This window comes from Muntiacus reevesi, chromosome 6 (genome assembly GCF_963930625.1).
Source record: "Muntiacus reevesi chromosome 6, mMunRee1.1, whole genome shotgun sequence".
NCBI lineage: Eukaryota > Metazoa > Chordata > Mammalia > Artiodactyla > Cervidae > Muntiacus > Muntiacus reevesi.
In genome coordinates, this window is record NC_089254.1 from 108,133,464 (window position 1) to 108,153,102 (window position 19,639).

The 19,639-nt window shown below is 43.8% G+C and overlaps 2 protein-coding genes across 22 annotated transcripts in view; one reads left to right on the plus strand and one right to left on the minus strand.

Moving 5' to 3' along the window:
* GALNT11 (polypeptide N-acetylgalactosaminyltransferase 11) overlaps positions 1-11,276 on the plus strand; it is a 49,275-nt gene extending 37,999 nt beyond the window's left edge. For all 4 annotated transcript variants that reach the window (XM_065939492.1, XM_065939494.1, XM_065939493.1 and 1 more), the window contains exons 7-12: positions 4,518-4,635; positions 5,824-5,976; positions 6,290-6,508; positions 7,795-7,899; positions 10,423-10,560; positions 10,724-11,276. In XM_065939492.1, coding sequence (XP_065795564.1) covers positions 4,518-4,635; positions 5,824-5,976; positions 6,290-6,508; positions 7,795-7,899; positions 10,423-10,560; positions 10,724-10,855 — 865 coding nt within the window. In that variant the 3' untranslated portion in view covers positions 10,856-11,276. The remainder of the gene's footprint in view (positions 1-4,517; positions 4,636-5,823; positions 5,977-6,289; positions 6,509-7,794; positions 7,900-10,422; positions 10,561-10,723) is intronic.
* Positions 11,277-17,045: 5,769 nt separating this feature from the next.
* The window catches only part of KMT2C (lysine methyltransferase 2C), a 255,413-nt gene continuing 252,819 nt past the window's right edge, over positions 17,046-19,639 (minus strand). For all 18 annotated transcript variants that reach the window (XM_065939515.1, XM_065939504.1, XM_065939514.1 and 15 more), the window contains one exon: positions 17,046-19,049. In XM_065939515.1, the coding sequence (XP_065795587.1) occupies positions 18,957-19,049 (93 nt within the window). In that variant the 3' untranslated portion in view covers positions 17,046-18,956. The remainder of the gene's footprint in view (positions 19,050-19,639) is intronic.

A 19,639-nucleotide genomic window follows, 5' to 3' on the forward strand; every position in this document is an offset into this window, starting at 1 on the left:
AGTGCCACTCCCTTCTCCAGGGGGTCTTCCCGACCCAGAGATCGAACCCGGGTCTCCTGCACTGCAGGCAGATTCTTTACTGAGCTACAAGGGAAGTAGCTATGACCAAGTCATAGTATGTGAACTGTTTTCAGTTTTCATCCATGTTCTCGAATATTATAAATCTTCTCTTATGTCTTATTTCTCCTTATTTCTCTTTGCTTCTAAATTTCTCATGTCAATCTCATGTTTATCTGTATTTATACTTTTTCAAGTTCTTGGGTCTGTTCTTTTTTTAGACTTTTCTTTGGTAAAAAAAATAGCATATGTAAAAAAGTACACATCTGTGGGAGTGTATATATATGCATACAATGTAATAAATGGTTGTAATGTGAACACCTGTGAACGACCACCCAGGTGGAGAAATGGCGCCCAGGTGCCCTAGGGGTGCCGCTGCGCTGACCCTCACCGCCTCCTTGCTCTCCGGTACTCCACCTGTGTGACCAGACAGGGTAATTTAGTCGTTTTCTCTGCTCTCAGACTTCATGAAAATGAGGCTGTGACTCATCTTGCTTTTAGTCACATTGCTTTAAAAGCCTCTGTGCTGCATTACACAGTTGTAGTTGAATCATTTTTATTGCTTTTTATAATTATTAACATATCATAACATTTATCCAGTTACTGTTGGTGGGGCAGTTGGGTTGTTTTCAAGTGGTTTTTATTTTGTCACCTTATACACAGTAGTACTGTTGTCAGCATTCTTTTTAATGTGTTTTTTAATTGGAGGAAAATTGCTTTCCAATGTTGTGTTGGTTTCTGCCATACAACAACGCAGATCAGCCATAATTATACACATATCCTCCCTCCCCTCTCCCCATCCCACCCCTCTGCGTCATCAGAGTGCCAGGCTGAGCTCGCTGTGTTATGTGGCAGCTTCTCACCAGCTGTCCGTTTTACACGTGATGGAGTGTATGTGTCGATGCTCCTTTCTCCACTCAGGTTGCTGACCTGAGTTCCTGGCAGGGTGGGCGTGTCTTCTGCTCTTAGACTTTGTGGCGGTTTTCTGGGAAGTCCATGAGACACCCACAGCTCTCAGCGGTCTTGTGTCTTCACAGGCTGGCAGCCCTTCTTCCCGCCAGGGCGTTCAGTGTGGCTCTCTGCCCACCTCTGCTCCCTGCTCTGCGATGGGAGCACGATCATGAGCACCACTCAGGAGAGCAGGCTGCCTGTGGGGACCGTGCGTGTCTCCATCTGCACCCACGAGTCTGGAACTGGAGGCAGACGGCGTGCCGCCTCCACGTTAGGCGCTCCTTCGCTGGCGTAGTTTCAGTATTAGTGCAGTGGCCAGTTTCTTCATCATCTTCAGGACATTTGTTTAATTTTCAATATTTTTAATCAAAAACATGTATTCACAGTAACGTATCACAGTATAGAACAATTTAGGGTGAGAGGTGGCCAACCCTACCTCTGCCCCCATTCTCAGTCCTGCCCCCCAGAGGCAGCTCCTTTTAACCAGTTTTATTTTCTGGTCTTCCGTTTCTTACTTCCTGAACTGTAACCAATATGTGTGGTCCTCTTTCCAACATCACACCAACTTCAGTCCTGCTCTGCTGGGGAAAGGAAGTAGTAGTTCATTTTACATCACTCCAGGTACTCCTTATCTCTTAGTGTTGCAGTCTGGTTATTTTGTTTCTGTATTGGTTCTGATACCTTTTTAAAAAAAATTTGTTTTTTGTTCTGACTTTTGACAGCATCAGGTGACACCCTTCTCTGAATGGTAAGGATAAGCTGTTTCACTCTCAAGATAGCGAGGTTGCTAACTTCTTGAGTTTAGATTTTTTAAATTTTTAGCCTTTTTTCTTTTATATATATATATATATATATATATTTAAGATGGTAAGTTTTCCTCTAATCATAGCCTTAGCTGCATCCCACAAATTGTGACATATCATTTAAAATTGTCATTTATTTAAAAATGTCTTCCTTGTTGTGTTTTCTCTGACCTGTAGTTTATTTGGCAGTACATTTATTATTTTACAGGCATATAGAAATTTTGTTCAGTTCAGTCACTCAGTCATGTCCGACTCTTTGCGACCCCATGAATCGCAGCACACCTTGCCTCCCTGTCCATCACCAACTCCCGGAGTTTACTCAAACTCATGTCCATGAGTCAGTGATGCCATCCAGCCATCTCATCCTCTGTCGTCCCCGTCTCCTCCTGTAGTTGTTATTTAATCCTAGCTTACACTGTGGTCAGAATCTGTATTTTCTGCAGTTGTCAAGATGGGATTCAGCATCTGTTGGGCCAGGTTTATTGTGTTGTAAAAATACTCTCTTTAAAAAATTTATGTTCTATCAGTTGTTTCTTTATATATTTTGTTCATATACTTTGAGGTCATGTTAATAGATGCATGACAGTTTAGAATTATTGTATCTCCTGGTGAATGAAGACCATGTATTATTATGAATTGTCTTTCAATGTATACTTCTACAGTAGAGAAACTTTCACTTTATAGTCTGACATTAATATGCCTGTTCCAGCTTTGTTTTGATTAGGATTGAATTAGATAACTTCCTTTCCTTTTTGTGGTCAGTCTTCCCATGGTCTTATATTTATGTGTCATAGGTAGTTAGATAGTTACTTTCGTTTCTAAACCAGTGTGGGAAACTTTGTTTTAATTAGGGCTTACTTGATTCCATTCAGTAATATCACTTATATTTTTCTGTCTGTGATTACAGTGGTACTGTTTGCTTTCTATCTGTTGTTTTCTTTTCTCTCTGCTCTTTTGGTTTGAATTCTGATTTATTATTCTGTTCCCAACTGCCACCCATTATTAGACATTATAAACATTCTCACATTTTGTTCTTAGTGGGTACCTTAGAGAATATAACCTTCATCCATGACTTATCAAAGTGTAATATAAATTGGTACTTTCTCCAGACAGAGCAAGGATCTCAGAATATTCCTATGCCAGTTACCCACCTCAGGTTGTGTTGAATATGGGTGTGTATGTTTAACCTCCACAAGCCACTTTTTATGCAGGCGTTATTCATTTCGGTTTAGCTATATATTTCCCTTTTATCCTTTCTGCATCTGCAAGCTTCCCCCTAGGATTTATTTTCATTATGACTAAAGGACACATTTTAGTGTTTGTTTTTGCTGGACCTTCAGGTGAGATTACTCCTTCTTTTCTGAAAATGTCTTTGTTTCATCATTATTTTGAAAAATAATTTTACTTGATATTCAGTTCTAGATTGGCAGATGCATTATTAGGGCTTTGAAGGTATCATTCAAGAACTTTCTGGCTTCTACTGTTTCTGGTGAGATGTCAACAGCTGTCTTATTTTTATTTCTTTTGAAGGCAATCTCTTTTCATTGGCTGCTTACATTTTCTTTCTGTCATTGTCAGAGGTGTTTTTCAGATATGCATAAATTTGGTTTATTGATAGCATCTAATTATCTGCCAAATTTTCAGTCTTGTCTGTTATGCTTGAACGTATTAAACAGCTGGAGGTATCTGCCTGGTAACTGTTATTTGAAACCCTGCACATCTGCTTCTTTTAGATTGTTTCTCTTTATTTTCTTGATTGTCTGGCTATTTGTTAGTTTGCTTGTTTATTTCTAAAGGCAGACATTGTTATGAAAAATGACAGCAACACAGTCATACAGGGGTAGTGTTTTCTCCTGCAGAGAATACTGCATCTCTGAGAAGCAGCTCAGGACTAGACACCATGACTCCTGGTGCAGAGTTCCAGGAAGTGAGATGACTGAAATCCAGGCTGGAGTCTCTGTGGGAGCCAGTCTGCCTCAGATTCTCACAAACACAGGGTTTCTCTGCTGCGGCAGGATTGACCTTTAGGGCCAGATGGTTCTTCTTGGTGGAGGGGTAGGGCTGACCGTGCATTTCAGGATATTTATCATCAACCCCATCACATACCAGCAGCACTCCTCCCCCTGAGCTGTGATAGCTGAAAATGTTTCCACACCTCACCTCAAAAAGCGTTTGCTTGAGCACCACGGGTCTCCCGCGATTGCATCCAGGCCAAAGTGTGGTTTGTCTGGTTTCTCCTTGTCAGGCCCTGGAGCCCAGTTTTTACCCCAGGGGGCTCTGCGGGCCTGTCAACAGAAGTTAAACAGTTTAGGTGGATTTCTGTCAACTGTAGTCATAAATAAAAAAAGAAAGGACTTGTGATGCTTAGAATTCTAAGTAGCTTTTACTTGCCAGCTCTCACAATCTAGAAAATTTAAGTAGGCAGCCCAGCTCATTCCCTCATAAATTAAACATTTCTGAATAGTTAACCTAGTTTTTATTGTTGTTCAGTCACTCAGTTATGTCTGACTCTTTGTGACCCCATGGACTGTACCCCCCCCAGTCTTCCCTGTCCTTCACTGTCTCCGGGAACTTGCTCAAACTCACGTTCTTTGAGTTGGTGACATGAGTTTTTATTAGTAATGTTCTAAAACTGCAGTGAATTAAAAAAAAAAAAAGTAGATAATTGACTATAGAATTGGTACAGTAACTGTCTTCCTTTTCTAGGTCACCTACAATGGCTGGAGGATTGTTTGCCATGAACAGAAACTATTTCAATGAACTTGGACAGTATGACAGTGGCATGGATATCTGGGGAGGAGAAAATTTAGAAATATCTTTTCGGGTAAATTTTTTTTTGTATGTTAATCAATTAACTGTGCAGTGAAATGTAATTTTCATCTGTGATCCCATGTTTTCTGTAAATCATCTTACTATTTCACCATAATTTATGATATAGATAATACCATTCAAAATAGCAAAAGCCTCTGAGAAGCCTTATATTTATTTTACAAGAATTTTAGAGTGATAGTTGGTATAAATTTAGAGGTCTTTGTGTGCACTGACTCTAGAGTTTTTGTTTTTCCTTTGTCCATTAATCTTATTTGATGACCTAGGATAATACAGTTCTGGTCATATTTTCCTGACTCCCCGAGATCACCATTGTTCACACCTGTCTCCTGAAGAAATTATTAATAGCTTCCCATTTACTTTCAGGAGTAGCCCAGATAAATTATATTGTATACACAGATTGCTCCAACCTACAGAGGAAATTTCACCTTTCAGAATCTCTTCTCTCATTGCTGAGGCTGAAAAGATGACGGTTGTGGGTGGGGTCTGTGGCTCAGGGAGTTGTGCTAGTGGTTAGGACGCAAGCTTTGGAAAAGGCGGAAAGAGGGCAAGGGACAGAATGCAGATTTCTCGCTCTTGTTCCCATCTCCTGGTGTGTCACGGGATCCCTGTTCAGATACCATAATACCTTGTGTATGTTGTTTTGTATTTTTGCAAATGTATCGATCCCAGTTTTTCCTACGTAATCTTTAGAATTTGTAAGTTGTGAGCTGTAATAAGATATTATTAGTCTTACTTTGTAGATAAGGTATTAAAATAACTAAATAAAGTGACTCATTCAAGGGCAAAATTTAGACCAGAACTAAGATCTTCTGACTCTTAGTCTCTATTTTTTATAAAATAATACTTTTCTAAAAATGTGTGTGCTTCATGAGAAAGTATGTGTGAAACTGAGATTAGAGGATTGATTAGCATTCTTTGTCCCTAAGTCCTGAAGGTCAGCTTCCTTGATCTGTCAAAACATTATGTCTGGGAAGACAGTTTTAGACACAGGAGAGTAAAAGAATGTCACATTGTTTTTAGGTTTTGTTTCTTTTTAATCATAAAGACAGATAATTTTAAAACACATACTTTGACTTTATTCTGATAAGACACCTGTTTAATAGAGGCTAACCTCATGAAAGCCATGTGTTGACCCCTCAGCACCGTGGGCACTGTTAACATGTGTTCTGCTTCTGACCAGATCTGGATGTGTGGAGGTAAGCTGTTCATCATCCCTTGCTCTAGAGTTGGACACATTTTCCGGAAAAGGCGGCCGTATGGGTCCCCCGAGGGCCAGGACACTATGACACACAACTCCCTGCGGCTGGCACACGTGTGGCTGGACGAATACAAGGTGAGGCCCGGCTTCGGGACGGCTGCAGACAGCCCCTCACCCCGGGGACGGGGCGCTGGCCGCCGCTCTCCTGCCTGTCTGATGACCTTCATCTCTGTCTGGGTCTCTTTCCTCTTTTCTTCACTCAGGCTTTCACTCAGTTTTTTTTATTCTGACTCCTTTTTAACTTTTCCCAGTGTCTAGTCTGTGAGAGGTAATTAGCCAGCGTCAGGGGACACCCCGTTTCTCCTCTGCTGCACGCAGTGTTTCCTCTCTCATGACTTGGCTGAGGTGACAAAAAAATCCATTCACTCACTTTTTCTTTTAAATTCAGGAGCAGTATTTTTCTTTAAGACCTGATCTGAGAACCAGAAATTATGGAAACATCAGTGAGCGTGTTGAATTGAGGAAGAAGTTGGATTGTAAATCATTTAAATGGTATTTGGATAACATTTACCCGGAGATGCAGATATCCGGGCCCAACGTCAAACCTCAGCAACCCATTTTTATCAACAGAGGGCCAAAGCGCCCCAAAGTCCTTCAGCGCGGAAGGGTAAGAAAGTGATTCTATCACAATGTTTCAGTAAACGTTGCCTAATAAATAAATGACATTGTATACTTCATAGAATATTTAAGGATACGCTTTAGCTTGCTTTTCATTATATATTTTTTAGGAGAATTTCCTCAATTCAGGTATATTTAGTATCGTTGCTGTTTATATTAAGATCCTTTACCTGCCAGTATTAGAGAAAACACAACTTCTCTAAGCTATGTGCTAGCTTCCAAGAGGCTATAAATGTGAAGGCATAAATGAAGACATTGTACACGAGCGTAAAATTCATTTGGCAGAGACCAGAAAGGAAAATGAAAGGAGAAATGGGGCCGCTGCAGACAGGAGGTGAAAACTGGTGGTTCTGGTCCAGGTGGTAGTGTGAAGGCAGACTGCACAACCCCATGTCCTGGGTTCTTTCAGTGTCAGCAGTTCTTCAGTGGTTGGAATTAAGCCTAGACCTTTCTCCTATTTTGTTCTGTCTACCTTATAAAAGTCATCGAGATGTTTATTACTATGTACTTTCCCTTTAAGTAAAAATGGATGCATACCACATAGTTGAAATCCCTGTTACTATTACCTTGCGTATGTAATCATGTTTAATGTTCAAAACTGATCACTTTGCGCTTACCTGCTAGCTCAGCTAGCTGGTCAAGAATCCGCCAGCAATGTGGGAGGACCCTGGTTCGATCCCTGGGTTGGGAAGATCCCCTGGAGAAGGGCACGGCCACCCGCTCCAGTCTTCTTGCCTGGAGACGCCCATGGACAGAGGAGCCTGGCGGGCTGCAGTCCACGGGGTCGCCAAGAGTTGAACATGGCTGAGCAACTAAGCAAGTGCTGATCACTTCGCCTAGACGAGACACTCTCTTATGTAGCTCTTCTTTGGGATTCCTGTGGCGTTTACAGTCTCTCTTTACCTCCAGTTAGGTGTGTGTATCAGTTTAGGTACTGGCTGTTTTTACTTTTTGCTTCTGTTTACTCAGTGTCATCTCTAGGTTCTTTACTGCAGAGATGGTAAATTTGACTTCCTTCCTCCCCTGGAACAGATGAGCAGTCTTCTTTCTGTAGGTGGAATTTCTACTTGACATACCACCTGCGTATGCTGTTAAAATTGCCTATAACCTTGATGTCTCTGTTATGATGATCCTATGTGCTGAAGCCAGAATTCAGTAATAAGAAATGCTTCCCTTTTTAGGACCTTGAAAATCCACACCTTTGAAATACTTTCATGTTTCCTTTCTCTTCATCCATATGTACCCCATTGTCAGGAGCAGTCTCTTCTTTTACAGCTCTACCACCTTCAGACCAACAAGTGTCTGGTGGCCCAGGGCCGCCCGAGCGAGAAGGGAGGCCTCGTAGTGCTGAAGGCATGTGACTACAGTGACCCAAACCAGGTGAGTGACGCCCGCGACGGGGTCCTTCAGGGAAGGGTGGGGCAGACATCAGGGTTTTACTCTGACTTTGCTTCTATGGTTCTGGGTTTGTTTTTATTCTAATTGCTACGTACAGGAAAGCAGAATACATGTATATTTTCATATTCCTTTCCATCATGGTTTATCACAGGATGTTGAATGTAGTTCCCTGTGCTGTACGGTAGGACCATGTGGTATCCTAATGGTTTGCATCTGTTAGTCCCAAATTCTCAGTTCCTCCCACTCCCCACTTGGCAACAAGCCTGTTCCCTGTGGATCTGTGTGCTGCACAGACAAGCTCATCAGTGTCTATTATAGATTCTACATGTAAGTGACATCATGTGCTATTTCCCTCTGCCTGACTTCACTTAGTAGGATAATCTCTAGGCCCGTCCATGTCGCTGCACATGGCATCACTTCATTCTCGCGGCCGAGCACACGCACCGCATCGTCTCATCCTCCATCTGTTGACCGACACATAGGTTTCCGTGTCTTGGCTATTGTGAACAGTGCTGCTGTGAACAGAGGTGCATGCATCTTTTTAAATTAGTTTTATCCAGATATGTGCCCAGGAGTGGGACTGCTGGGTCATGTGGCAACTCTTTTGTTTAGTTTTTTGAGGACCTTCCATACTGTTTTCCACAGTGGATATACCAGTTTACTTTCCACAGTGGATATACCAGTTTACTTTCCCATCAGCAACACACGAGAGTTCCCTTTTCTCCACACGCTCTCCAGCATGTTATTTGTAGGCTTTTTACTGGTGGCCTTTCTGACCACTGAGACAGTGCACACTGTGGTTTTGGTTGCATTTTCTCTGATAATGAGCAATGCTGAGCATCTTCTCCCATGCCTGTTGGCCATTGGTGTGTCTTCTTTAGAGTCTTCTGCCCATTTGTTGTTAAGCTGTATGAACTATTTTTGTATTTTGGAAGTTAAGTCACTGGTTGCATCATTTGTGAATATTTTCTCCCAGTCCATACGTAGGGTGTCACTTCATTTTGCTTATGGTTTCCTTGACTGTGTAAAAAGCTTGTAAGCTTGGGTAGGTCCTATTTGTTTATGTTTGCTTTTCTTTCTTTTACTTTGAAAGGCTGACCTAAGAAAACATTGGTACAATTAAAATGTCAGAGAATGTCTTGCCTATGTTCTCTTCTAGGAGTTTTATGGTGTCATGTCTTTCTTTTGAGTATTTTTGTGTATTATGGTGTAACTTCATTGATTTACATGGGGCTGTCGAACTTTCTCAAACACTGCTTGAAGTTAAATTGTTGTTTAGTTTGGGAATGATTTTAGAGGTCATTAATTTGTTGTCTCCTGTAGTATTTTGTTTAGAGCATTCTTCTCAGTTATACAGAATGAATTTGAAGTGTATAAATTGAAAGCTATATGGATTTGTTAGAAATGGCAAAGGAAGTACACTTTCTTTCTGGCCAACAGCATTAAATCTGCACTGAATGAATCAGAGTATCTTTTACAGAGCTTTCTGAGTTTTCCCCATTTTTAGTAGTTCAGAGGAACCACAACAAAATTTCAATTCATGTCATTCACATAATTTATTCTCACACTGTATGTGTCCTTTCAGCGATTCCATTCCTGCATGACCCCGTCTGCCACTCAGAAAGAACAACGTGGGCCTTTTTTGGATAGATTGCACGCTTTGAAATTTCTAGGAGTCCATGCACACTGAGATGTTAACATACTGGAAAACACAGTTGAAAAAGGATTTTGTGCCACATCTGGGCGCGAGAGCTGTCTGTCACAGTGAGGAGACGAGTGAAACTCGTTCCAGAAAAATGTTAGGGTGCTTGAGGAGACAGAGTTATTCTCCTGTCTACATTGTGACTGTACAGAATTGTACTTAAACACCCTAGCCACGTGTGGCTGTTGAAATTTAATTGAAATACATTTTAACAATCCAGTTCCAGTTCTCAGCAGCCACACGTGGGCCGATGGCTCCTTTGTCAGACGGCGCAGATGATGATCTATCACAGCGCTGATGGGGAGCCCTGTCTCCATGTTAACAGACTCAGCACACATGTTTTGGACCCATCTGAAAAACTAGCAATGAGTAAAATAATTCAGAGGATAGGAGAAAATGTTTTCCTTTTAGATTTATCGATGTTGCATGTTGGAGAAAAATTATTCATTGCACTTGTCCATTTCAGCCACATTCAGGCCTTTGGTTTTTCTGAAAAGACTCTGAGAGACCATAAAGACGATCAGTGACCTTGGGCCCTGGGACTAGAGTATAATATTCCAGGCTGACGTGATGAGGAATGTGGACCTTGTGAGTCTCCTGTGTACACAGGGCAAATCAGCAGCCTCGCTGGTCTCCCGCTGTCCTTACACAGGCCGAGAACTAAAGCAGTGTACAACTGTGGGATCGTCCGTCAGTCCACTCTGTCCACTCCCGCATGGAACATGCCAAGGGTCGTGCAATCTGAATTTCAGAACCTAAGGCAAAACTGGAGGTTTTAACATTTATATTTTTTTCTTCCTTAGGTTTGGATTTACAATGAAGAACATGAGTTGGTCTTAAATAATCTCCTTTGCCTGGATATGTCAGAAACTCGCTCATCTGACCCCCCGCGACTCATGAAGTGCCATGGGTCCGGAGGCTCCCAGCAGTGGACCTTCGGGGTGAGGAACCTGCCTGATGGTGACAGGAGGTGTGAGGAGCCGGACAGGGCCGAGGGGTCCCAGTCTGCCTTGTAGCTGGTGGTCCCGAGTGTGCAGCAGCCCCTAAGTCAGGAAGTTTTTAACTGGCGAGTAACTGGCGGTGTTTTTTCTCCCCTATTTTCAGAGGAATAACCGGCTGTACCAGGCGTCAGCGGGCCGGTGCCTCAGAGCAGCTGATCCACGGAGTCGCAAAGGCTCTGTTGCCATGGCGATCTGTGATGGCTCCTCCTCACAGCAGTGGCATTTGGAATCTTAAGGTGGACGCTGTGGTCGGAACGTGACTGTCAAGCTCATCCCCAGCACGGAGCTGAAGAAGTGTGCTTCCCCGGGAGGTTGAAGTCATTTCTGGACTGCTGTTAAGGAATTTCTTCCTTATGGTAGGAAACCAAAATGCAGTGTTAACTCTAGAGAGTCAGGTTTGTGTAGAAGGATAAAGTCCAGGAGATTGATGTGTCTGTTCAGGTTTGTGATTTCCCTTCTTAGATTTCATAGGTGATGGTTAATTTTTAAATTTCTACTACCATGTTCTGAATAATTTTAAATATACTGAATCCACATTACTTTTAACTTTAGAAGGCATTCATTTATAAGATTATATTTAAGAGTTAATATTATAAATTATTTTGGTGAATATGGTACTACCCACATTTACATTAAAGGATCCTTTTGATTATTTACCCTAGGATTCTTTGTCTGCTCTTTCTTTCTTCTTGTATTGGAGCCTCTGCTTTGACTTATCCTGTGTGTGTGATACATGGTAAGTTCACTGAGGTTTGGCTAATGGACCAATAAGTGAGGTAGGTCACAGCCTTCAGTAACCTCAGCGGTGTTTGAGTTTTAAGTATTCAGATTCACTGAGTCAGCCTCAAAGTTGCCAGTGAAATACCCGGGTAGAGTTCTTAAATAGGAGGTCAGGATTTCAGAAGATACATCTCAGAGGTATGAATTTAGAAATCATCTGTATAGATTATAAATATCCAAATATAAAGTGAGTTTTTTCACCAAAAGTACATCTCATGAGACAATCTCATGGGGAACTTATTTTATGTTGAAACACAAAGTTTAAGTACCATATTTGAAAGATGTTATAGGATAATACATGTATACACACACACTGAACAATTAACTTCAAAGATCAGAATCAATAATCACATTAAATATAATTTGATTAGAGATAAACGGGTCCTCCTGACCCCAGATAGTGCCTGTGTGGCCTCACCAAAGTCTTGGAAACCAAGTCTGACTCCGTGACATCTTGGAGCAGCTAAGAGGAGAGTGGCCAGGATGGTGACGTAGAAAGACCCTAAGCTTGCCTCCTCTCACGGGCACACCTAAATTGCAACTATTTGCAGAAAAACCATTGATGAAAAAGACCAGAACCTATCAGAAAAGTTCTCCAGCCACACGACAAGCCAGGTAGAAGGGTGGAGTCGCCACCTAGTCCAGGTGTGTGACCCAAGGGCGTGGAGGGCTCCAAACCCCACGCGGCCCTCCCCGGCCCTGGGGTCTTGCACTGGGAAGACAAGCCCAGTTCATTCCAGGAGTCAGAAAGAGCCGGGGGAAGGAGAGGCTTCACCGAGAAGACGCTCACACCACTGCACACGCTGGGGCCCAGGGCAGAAGCAGAGGGGCCTGGGGCAGACAGACCTGCCTGCTGATCTTGCAGTCTTCCCAAGGAAGCAGGGGGCACCCGGGGGACAGACCCCGGTGCACCCATTTCCGGGAGCTTGTTCTACCCTGGGGGCGCTGGTGAACACCAGTTTGGAATTCTCCCGCTGGCCCAGCAGCCTGCAAGCACATCTCAGGCCAGACATCTCACCTAAGACAGGGTGCCTTCAAGACCCCTGGGCTTTCAGCTGACCTTGGCCATGGCCTTGCTCACCAGAAGGCCCAGGACTTGGCCCCACACACCAGCACACAGGCATCAGACCCTGGGCCTAGCCTCATCCACCAGTCAAAAACCACAGCCCTGCAGACCCCACCCACTAGCAATCTGATACCAGCTCTGGGACCCCTGGGCCCTGGAAGCAGACTTGAGGACCTTGCTCTGCCCACCAACAGGCTGGCACTAGCTATGTAAATAGGTCAAAGTGTCCCCAGTTAGAAGGCAGAGATGGTTAGAGTGGATAAAAATGTAGGACCCAAATATACGCTGCCTGTAAGAAACTCACTTTAAAGAAGATGACACAAGTGTTACAAATGAAAGGATGGGGAAACATAAATGCTGAACACCCATTGGAAGATATACAGATAGCTAAATTGACATTAGACAAAGGAGATTTCAGAGCAAAGAACACCCCTGGAGATAATACCCCCTTTATAATGATGAAGGCATCAACTCATTAAGAACAATCTCAAGCATCTATAAACCTAACAACTTCAACTGTGTCACCGAACAAGTGGGTGGAACAGGAGGATAGAGAAAACGTAAATGAACAACACTATTAACCAGGTTGACAAAGAATACTCATCCTTTTCAAATGCACATGAAATATTTACCAACAGAGATCACATGCCAGGACATTAAAGAAATCAATAAATTTATATAAATTCAACTTATGCATATTACATTAGCAATCAATAACAACTAGTAGAAATCAGTGATAAAGATACCTGGGGGAATTCCCTGGCCGTCCACTGGTTAGGACTCCATGTTTTCATTGCTGCAGGAGTCAGTTCCTGGATCCCTGGAAGATCAACCAGGAACATATTTCCCAATACTCTGTGGGTCACCAAAGAAATCAAAAGGCTACTTTCAGCTGCCTGAAAATGAAAACACAACATATCAAAGGCTATAGGATGTAGCTCACTCACTACATGCGAAGTTTATAGAACTGAGCTCTATTAGAAAAGGATAAAGGTTTAAAATTAATGATAAGCTTCCACCTTAAAGTAGAAAGAGTTAAAAAAGCAAAGACGAAATACTAGACAGAAATGAAAAACAAGAAGTTAATGAAACCAAAGCTGGATTAAGATTATTGATAAATTGTCTACTAAGAAATTACCAACATCAATAATGAGTGGCAACGTCACTAGAGATCCTGCAGATGTTAAGAACAGATAAGCAGCAGGAACTCTCATTCACTGCTGCTGGGAATGCAAAAGGGTATGGCCACTTGGAAAACGGTTTGGCAGTTTCTTGCAAAACTAAATGCATCATACGATCAAAAACCTGCACACACGATGTTTACAGCAGCTTCATTTGTAATTGCCAAAAGTCTGGAAGCAACTGTGATGTCCTTCTGTAGGTGAATGGGTAAACTGCTACATCTAGACAATGGAATATTTAGTGCTAAGAAGAAATGAGCTATCAAGCCACAAAAAAAACTGGAGGGACCTTTAATGTATGTTACTCAGTGAAAGCAGCCACCTGAAAAGCCTACATACTGTATGATTCCAACTCTGTGACACTCTGGGAAAGGGAGAACCACGGAGACAGTAATGCGTCACTCGTTGCCAGGGGCAGGTGTGGGAGGAAGACACGGGCAGGGCAGCCACTGTGCATGATCCTGTCACGGCGGACACGGCAGTCAGAGCCCGCGGGGCGAGTAAGCCCAAGTGAGAAGTGTCACGTCGGCTACGGACGTGGGGTGAGAACCACGTGTCAGGGTAGGTGTGTCGGTTCTAACAAACACACCCAAAGGACCACAAGACAAACGTCAACACAGAAATGATTGTGGAAAAAAAATACATAAATGACTGTGGGAACTCCCTGGTGGCCCGGCGGTTGGGACTCCGAGCTCTCACTGCCAAGGGCCCAGGTTTAACTCCTAGTCAGGGAACTATGTCCACACGCTCCGCAGCCAAAAAAATAAAACACAAACATATTAAAAACGTGAACCGTACCTCTATGTAGCTTCCCAGGTGGCTCAGATGGTAAACAATCCACCTGCAGTACGGGAGATGAAGGCAGACCGGGGTTCGATCCCTGGGCCGGGAAGATCCTCTGGAGAAGGAAATGGTACCCCATCCGTGTTCTTGCCTGGAGAAGCCCATGGACAGAGCAGCCTGGCGGGCTGCCGTCCACGGGGCCGCGGAGTTTCAGACAACTGAAGCAACTGGGCACATTATACCAACAGTTCAAAATAAAAAATAATTGAGATTGTAACTAATTTACAATAGCATGAAAAATATGAAAATAATTTTAAGATTTGTACAGTGAGAAAAAACATTGCTAAGAGAAATTAAAGAAAATCTAAATAAATGGACATGAGTTTGAGCAAACTCCGGAGATAGTGAAGGATCTTTATAAAAATGGTGCTGGAAGTAATTTTATGTTTCTACAGATAAAAACGAACCTTGACTCCTATCTTGCATACAGAATTTATTTCAACATGGTCATAGATCTACATAGAAAAAAGAAAACTATAAAGCTTTTAGAGAAAAATGACAAATACCTTCCTATAGGAGAGTCTTAAGATTTCTTTACTCATTTCAAAGCAGTCATCAAAGATCAATGAATTGGACTTTATAAAAATTAAAAGCTTCTGAAGAGACAGCACTGAGGAAGAAGATACAATTTGTACCCAAATTGTATAAAGTGCTTAAAACTCAATGTAAGGGACGTCTGTGGTGGGCCAGTGCTTGAGACTCCTCCGCCTGCGAGTGCAGGGGACACGGGTCCAATCCCTGGGCCGGGAGGATCCCGCGTGCCACGGGGCAGCTGGGGACACGCGGCACAACTACGGGACTGCGCTCCGCAACCGAGAGGGGACCGCAGTGGGAAGCCCGCACTGTGAGTGGAGAGCGGCCGGCACACGGCCACACAGACCCAGCGCTGCTGAAGGTAAAAATTTAAACCGATTTTCAAAATGAACGGAATACTCAGAGAGACGCTTAAGGAACGATGCATGGCTCTGCGTACGAAAAAGGTTAAATGTCACGGACGGTTGTCAGGGAAATGCAGGTTAAAACCAGTCAGATGCCATTAAAATGGTTACAACAAACAGACTGACGGGTTCTGAGGAAACAGAAAAGGTACTGCGGTGCAGCTCTGGGGTTCCACCCCAGAGGACCCTCATGTCTGCTCAGAGTAAGTGATGGCTACGACGTTACCTAGGTGACGAGGTCAACTCTGGACAAGTCAACCGCTGAGAGGCCCGTGCGTTACCGACACGTGGGACAGGAAACAGGAGGAAGCCTCTGGGTAGATCCCCGATCGGGAACAGGGATCGACTGGAAGCTGTGAATCGTTTCCCACTTGTGGTGGGAGAGCGAGCCGGGGGGCCTCCGGACTGGAATTTGCAGGAAGGAATGTGGGGCAGGAAGGAGCCACAGAGAGAGGGTCCAGAAATGTGCAGATGGGTCTCTGAGTCTGGCTCTGTCCGTCTGTCCACAGCTAAGTGTGACCCCCCGCGAATGAGCCAAGAATACATTCCAAGAAAAGGCTAAGTTGTGGGAAGCTGTGACCTGAACAGGCCAAGGCAGGCCCCTCGCCCAACACCCAGGGCATCTGTGTGCCCCCCCAGGTCAGACTCCTCCTTAGGACGCTTCCAGAACAAGCTTCAAAACGAATCGACGCACGTCACTCAACTGCCACCAGAATAAACAAACGGTTTTGTAAAAGAGCACAACATGACCCAACATAGCATTAACGCTCGAATTCTGAAACCCAGTGAGGATTTCTAGACCTGGAAAGACACGGTCACCAGAGGGGCCCCGAGAAAGCGGCCAGGTTCACGCAGGGCAGACGCTGGCGTCCTGAACCGCCCTGCTCGCCGGCCAGGCGGGCCTCGGGGTGGCGGCACCTCCAAGTCTCCTTCCTTGCCTGCTGGGCGGTGAGAGCCGGAGAGAGATCCGAGGCGGCATGGCCGCCCAAGAAGGGCCTCCCAGCCCGGCGAGACACCAGCACGTCCAGGCCCGTCCTGACGGACAGCTTCACAGACGCGGGCTGCTTCCGAGGAGCAGCAAGCGCCGACGGTCAGAGGCTGCGTGCCTGGAGACTTGCTGTAAAACGGCGCGGTACAGAAGCTGTTTGGCTGTTCACGAAGCACAAGCTGTTGTACGAAGTGAGTGGGATTCTGGGCACTTTAATTCTTAGCAATCCTTTGAGTTAAATCTGAAATACACACAACAGGAGAAATAAAGTCCCTACCACACACAGCAAGTCTGGACGAGCTGCTTCCAAAAAAAAAAACAATCAGTGGACTGAATTTAACAATAAAAACAGACTTTAAACAAGGGAATGAAACACTAGGAAGATTTTTCACTTTGGCCTTGAAAACATCCTAAAAAGAAACCAAAGTTACCCTTCTTTACCCAACTACAGAAAGAGTCTCTGTTTGGACTGAGTTATGAACTTACATCTAAAAAGAAAGAGAAGCAAGTTGACTACATCCACAGGCCAGTCACTCAAAAAGGGTAGACCAGCTTGTTGGTTTAGTTCAAACACTCATCGGTTTCTGAGTTGCGACCGGAACACTAACAGAGACTCAGGCAGCTTATATAGATGTAAAATATTTTATTTGTAAATGGTGATCTTCTAAATCTGTGTCCACAAATTCCAAAACCCATAACACTCTGTATACTTCAAAAAATTCAATTTTTGCCAACATTAGATACTATTATACAGAACAGAAAACAAAACAAAAACCCGGGAGGACAAATACTGGTAGGATGTCAGAATATTGTACAAGAGAAGAAAAATATTCAAGAAACAAATTTCATACAGCTATTTATCAAGAGAAAAATATATACAATTGATTTATTCTGTAAGATAAAAATACATCATGCCATATACATTACAAGTTCAGAACTGCATCACTGGATATACCAACAGCTTACAGTCCACTTGAATTGTGCACACAAAAACTTCATTTTATACTCAGCCTGTGAAGTGTCAGTACCAGAATTTTAAGTACAAAATAAAGAGCTAACCTGGTTCAAAATGCTGATTAAGTTTCTACAAGCAAACACAAAACAGTGTGTGTGTGTGTTTAATTAAAGAAATGTAAACAAACAGTTCATACAAACACATCTTAAAATTACATCTTCCAAACCCTACTGCCGGGGTCCTGCAGTGGCAAGCAGTCACATCTCTCCTTTTTTTTTTTTTCTTTTTTCAAATTTTCGTGTTAAATAAGCTAGAGAGTTCAATTTGAGTTCCTGCTACATGATCCTAGTATGTTTACATGATTTTTGTTTTGTGTGTGGCTTGAAACGAAGTTCTAATCAAAACTACTTTTGCTGAAGAAAAATTCAGCTTCCATTTGGGGGTGTTTTTAAGCAGTTATTCACAGTTATCACAAATTGTAAAAGCACAAAAAACCTGACTGAAGAAGTAGGGATGCAACAATATAATGTGAAAAAATTAGTTTAAGTTACCAAAACGGCTATAAAAGTTGTAGTCATAGCATACACTCTGTTCTATCAGAAGTAAGGTGTATAAAACAAGTAAGTACTAATAGACTGTAGTTTCCAAAAAACCCCAAACACTCTAGGTGGAAATTTTGGTTATTACATAATTATAATGGCATATTTAATAACAAAATTATATTGTAACATCCCTATGAACATTTTATAAGCACCCGAGCTGCTGCAGAGCCTGGTAGCATTTGGTCAATAACTATTTTTATACTGTATTTTTCTTCTCAAAATATTTACATGTTTGTACAAAGTAACAGGGTTTGTTAGTTTTGCAGGTAACAGCAGCAGCTTGGCTTTCTTCTAACTTTTATTTAAAAATAGCTTCATTCACTTATTCAATAATAAATACAAAAAGTTTCTCTTATTTTACAGAAATCAAAAACTACAATAAACTGACTCATGGAATCAAGTATTTAAATGTATTTTAGTGCAAGTTATTGTCCCTTAGCTCTATTCCTAAGGAAGTCATTTCAGTACATTCCTTGTTCAGTGGTGTCTACTTTAGTTTTAAAAAACTCCTAAGTCAGAGGGCCTGCCCCTTCCTCAGATAAGGCCGTGGCCAGCACTTTGGACATCTCCCTCTCGCTGGTGATCTCAGTCTTACATTCATAGGAAGGCCCCGCCCTGGGGCAGGGCAGCCGTCGGCTCTTTGCCCCAGTAAAAGTTTCTCCTTAGTGAGACTAAAGAAACGAAAGGAAACAAAACCCACCCACAGAAAGAAAGAAGAAAGAAAGGAAAGGAAACAAAAAAAAAGTGCTGGACCATTCTGTAAATCTTCGACCTCGGCAGCTCGGGTCAAGTGGCCTCGGTCGGCTTCCTCCTGGTGCTCCCAACTTAACTGAAGTTCCGAGGAAATCAGGACTCCCAGGAGCTAGTTTTCAAAAAAGTCATAAAACAGAAAACAAAAACCTCTTTTCTGTCTGCGAAATTCCAATGGTGCGTGGACTCGCTTCTTCCTAGGGACGAGCCGCCCTCCGAGGCGCGGGGTCGCGTCAGTTCATCCACTTGCGGCAGTTCACGGCCCCACAGTGACAGGGGATCTTGTGCTGGTCGTCCTCAAAGTCAAACTTATAGTCATAGCACAGCTGCGGCCAGAGACACACAGTGAGAGGCCGCTCCCCGTCCTCGGCCGCCCCGGGCCCGCGGGGACACCCTTGGGCCCGCGTCTCCCCCGCTGTCGTCAGGGCGGCTGGGCCTCGGCGGGACCACCTCCCCCTAGACCCCGAGCCGGGAGGACGCACAGGCTGCGGCCGGCACCCCACGGGAAGCACCCTCCCGCCCTGAGGGGCGCCCCGCGATCCTGGGGGGCTCCCCTTCCTCACGGCACTCCCACCGTCCACAGCTCTTTCCTGAGGGCTCAGGGCGGCTCCTTGCACAAACAATGAAGCAGAGGCTTGGGGGTCAAGGGGGTCCCCTGAACAACTTGAGCAGGGTGGGGGGCAGCAAGGCCCGAGTGGGGCACCTCCTCTGTCCCCAGGCCCGGGGCCTCAAATGGGTTCTTACTCATCCAGTTAGTGAGACGTGCAAGACGAGCCTTGGGTCAACTCGATTTAAAAAAGTACGTTCCAGTTAAGATGACCCAAGATAGAAGCGTCCTCTCAGGGCAGGGCTGGAGGCTCCAACCAAGTGAGGGCCCTCGGCTTCCTCACCCTCGTAAAGAGGGGAGGCCCCCACA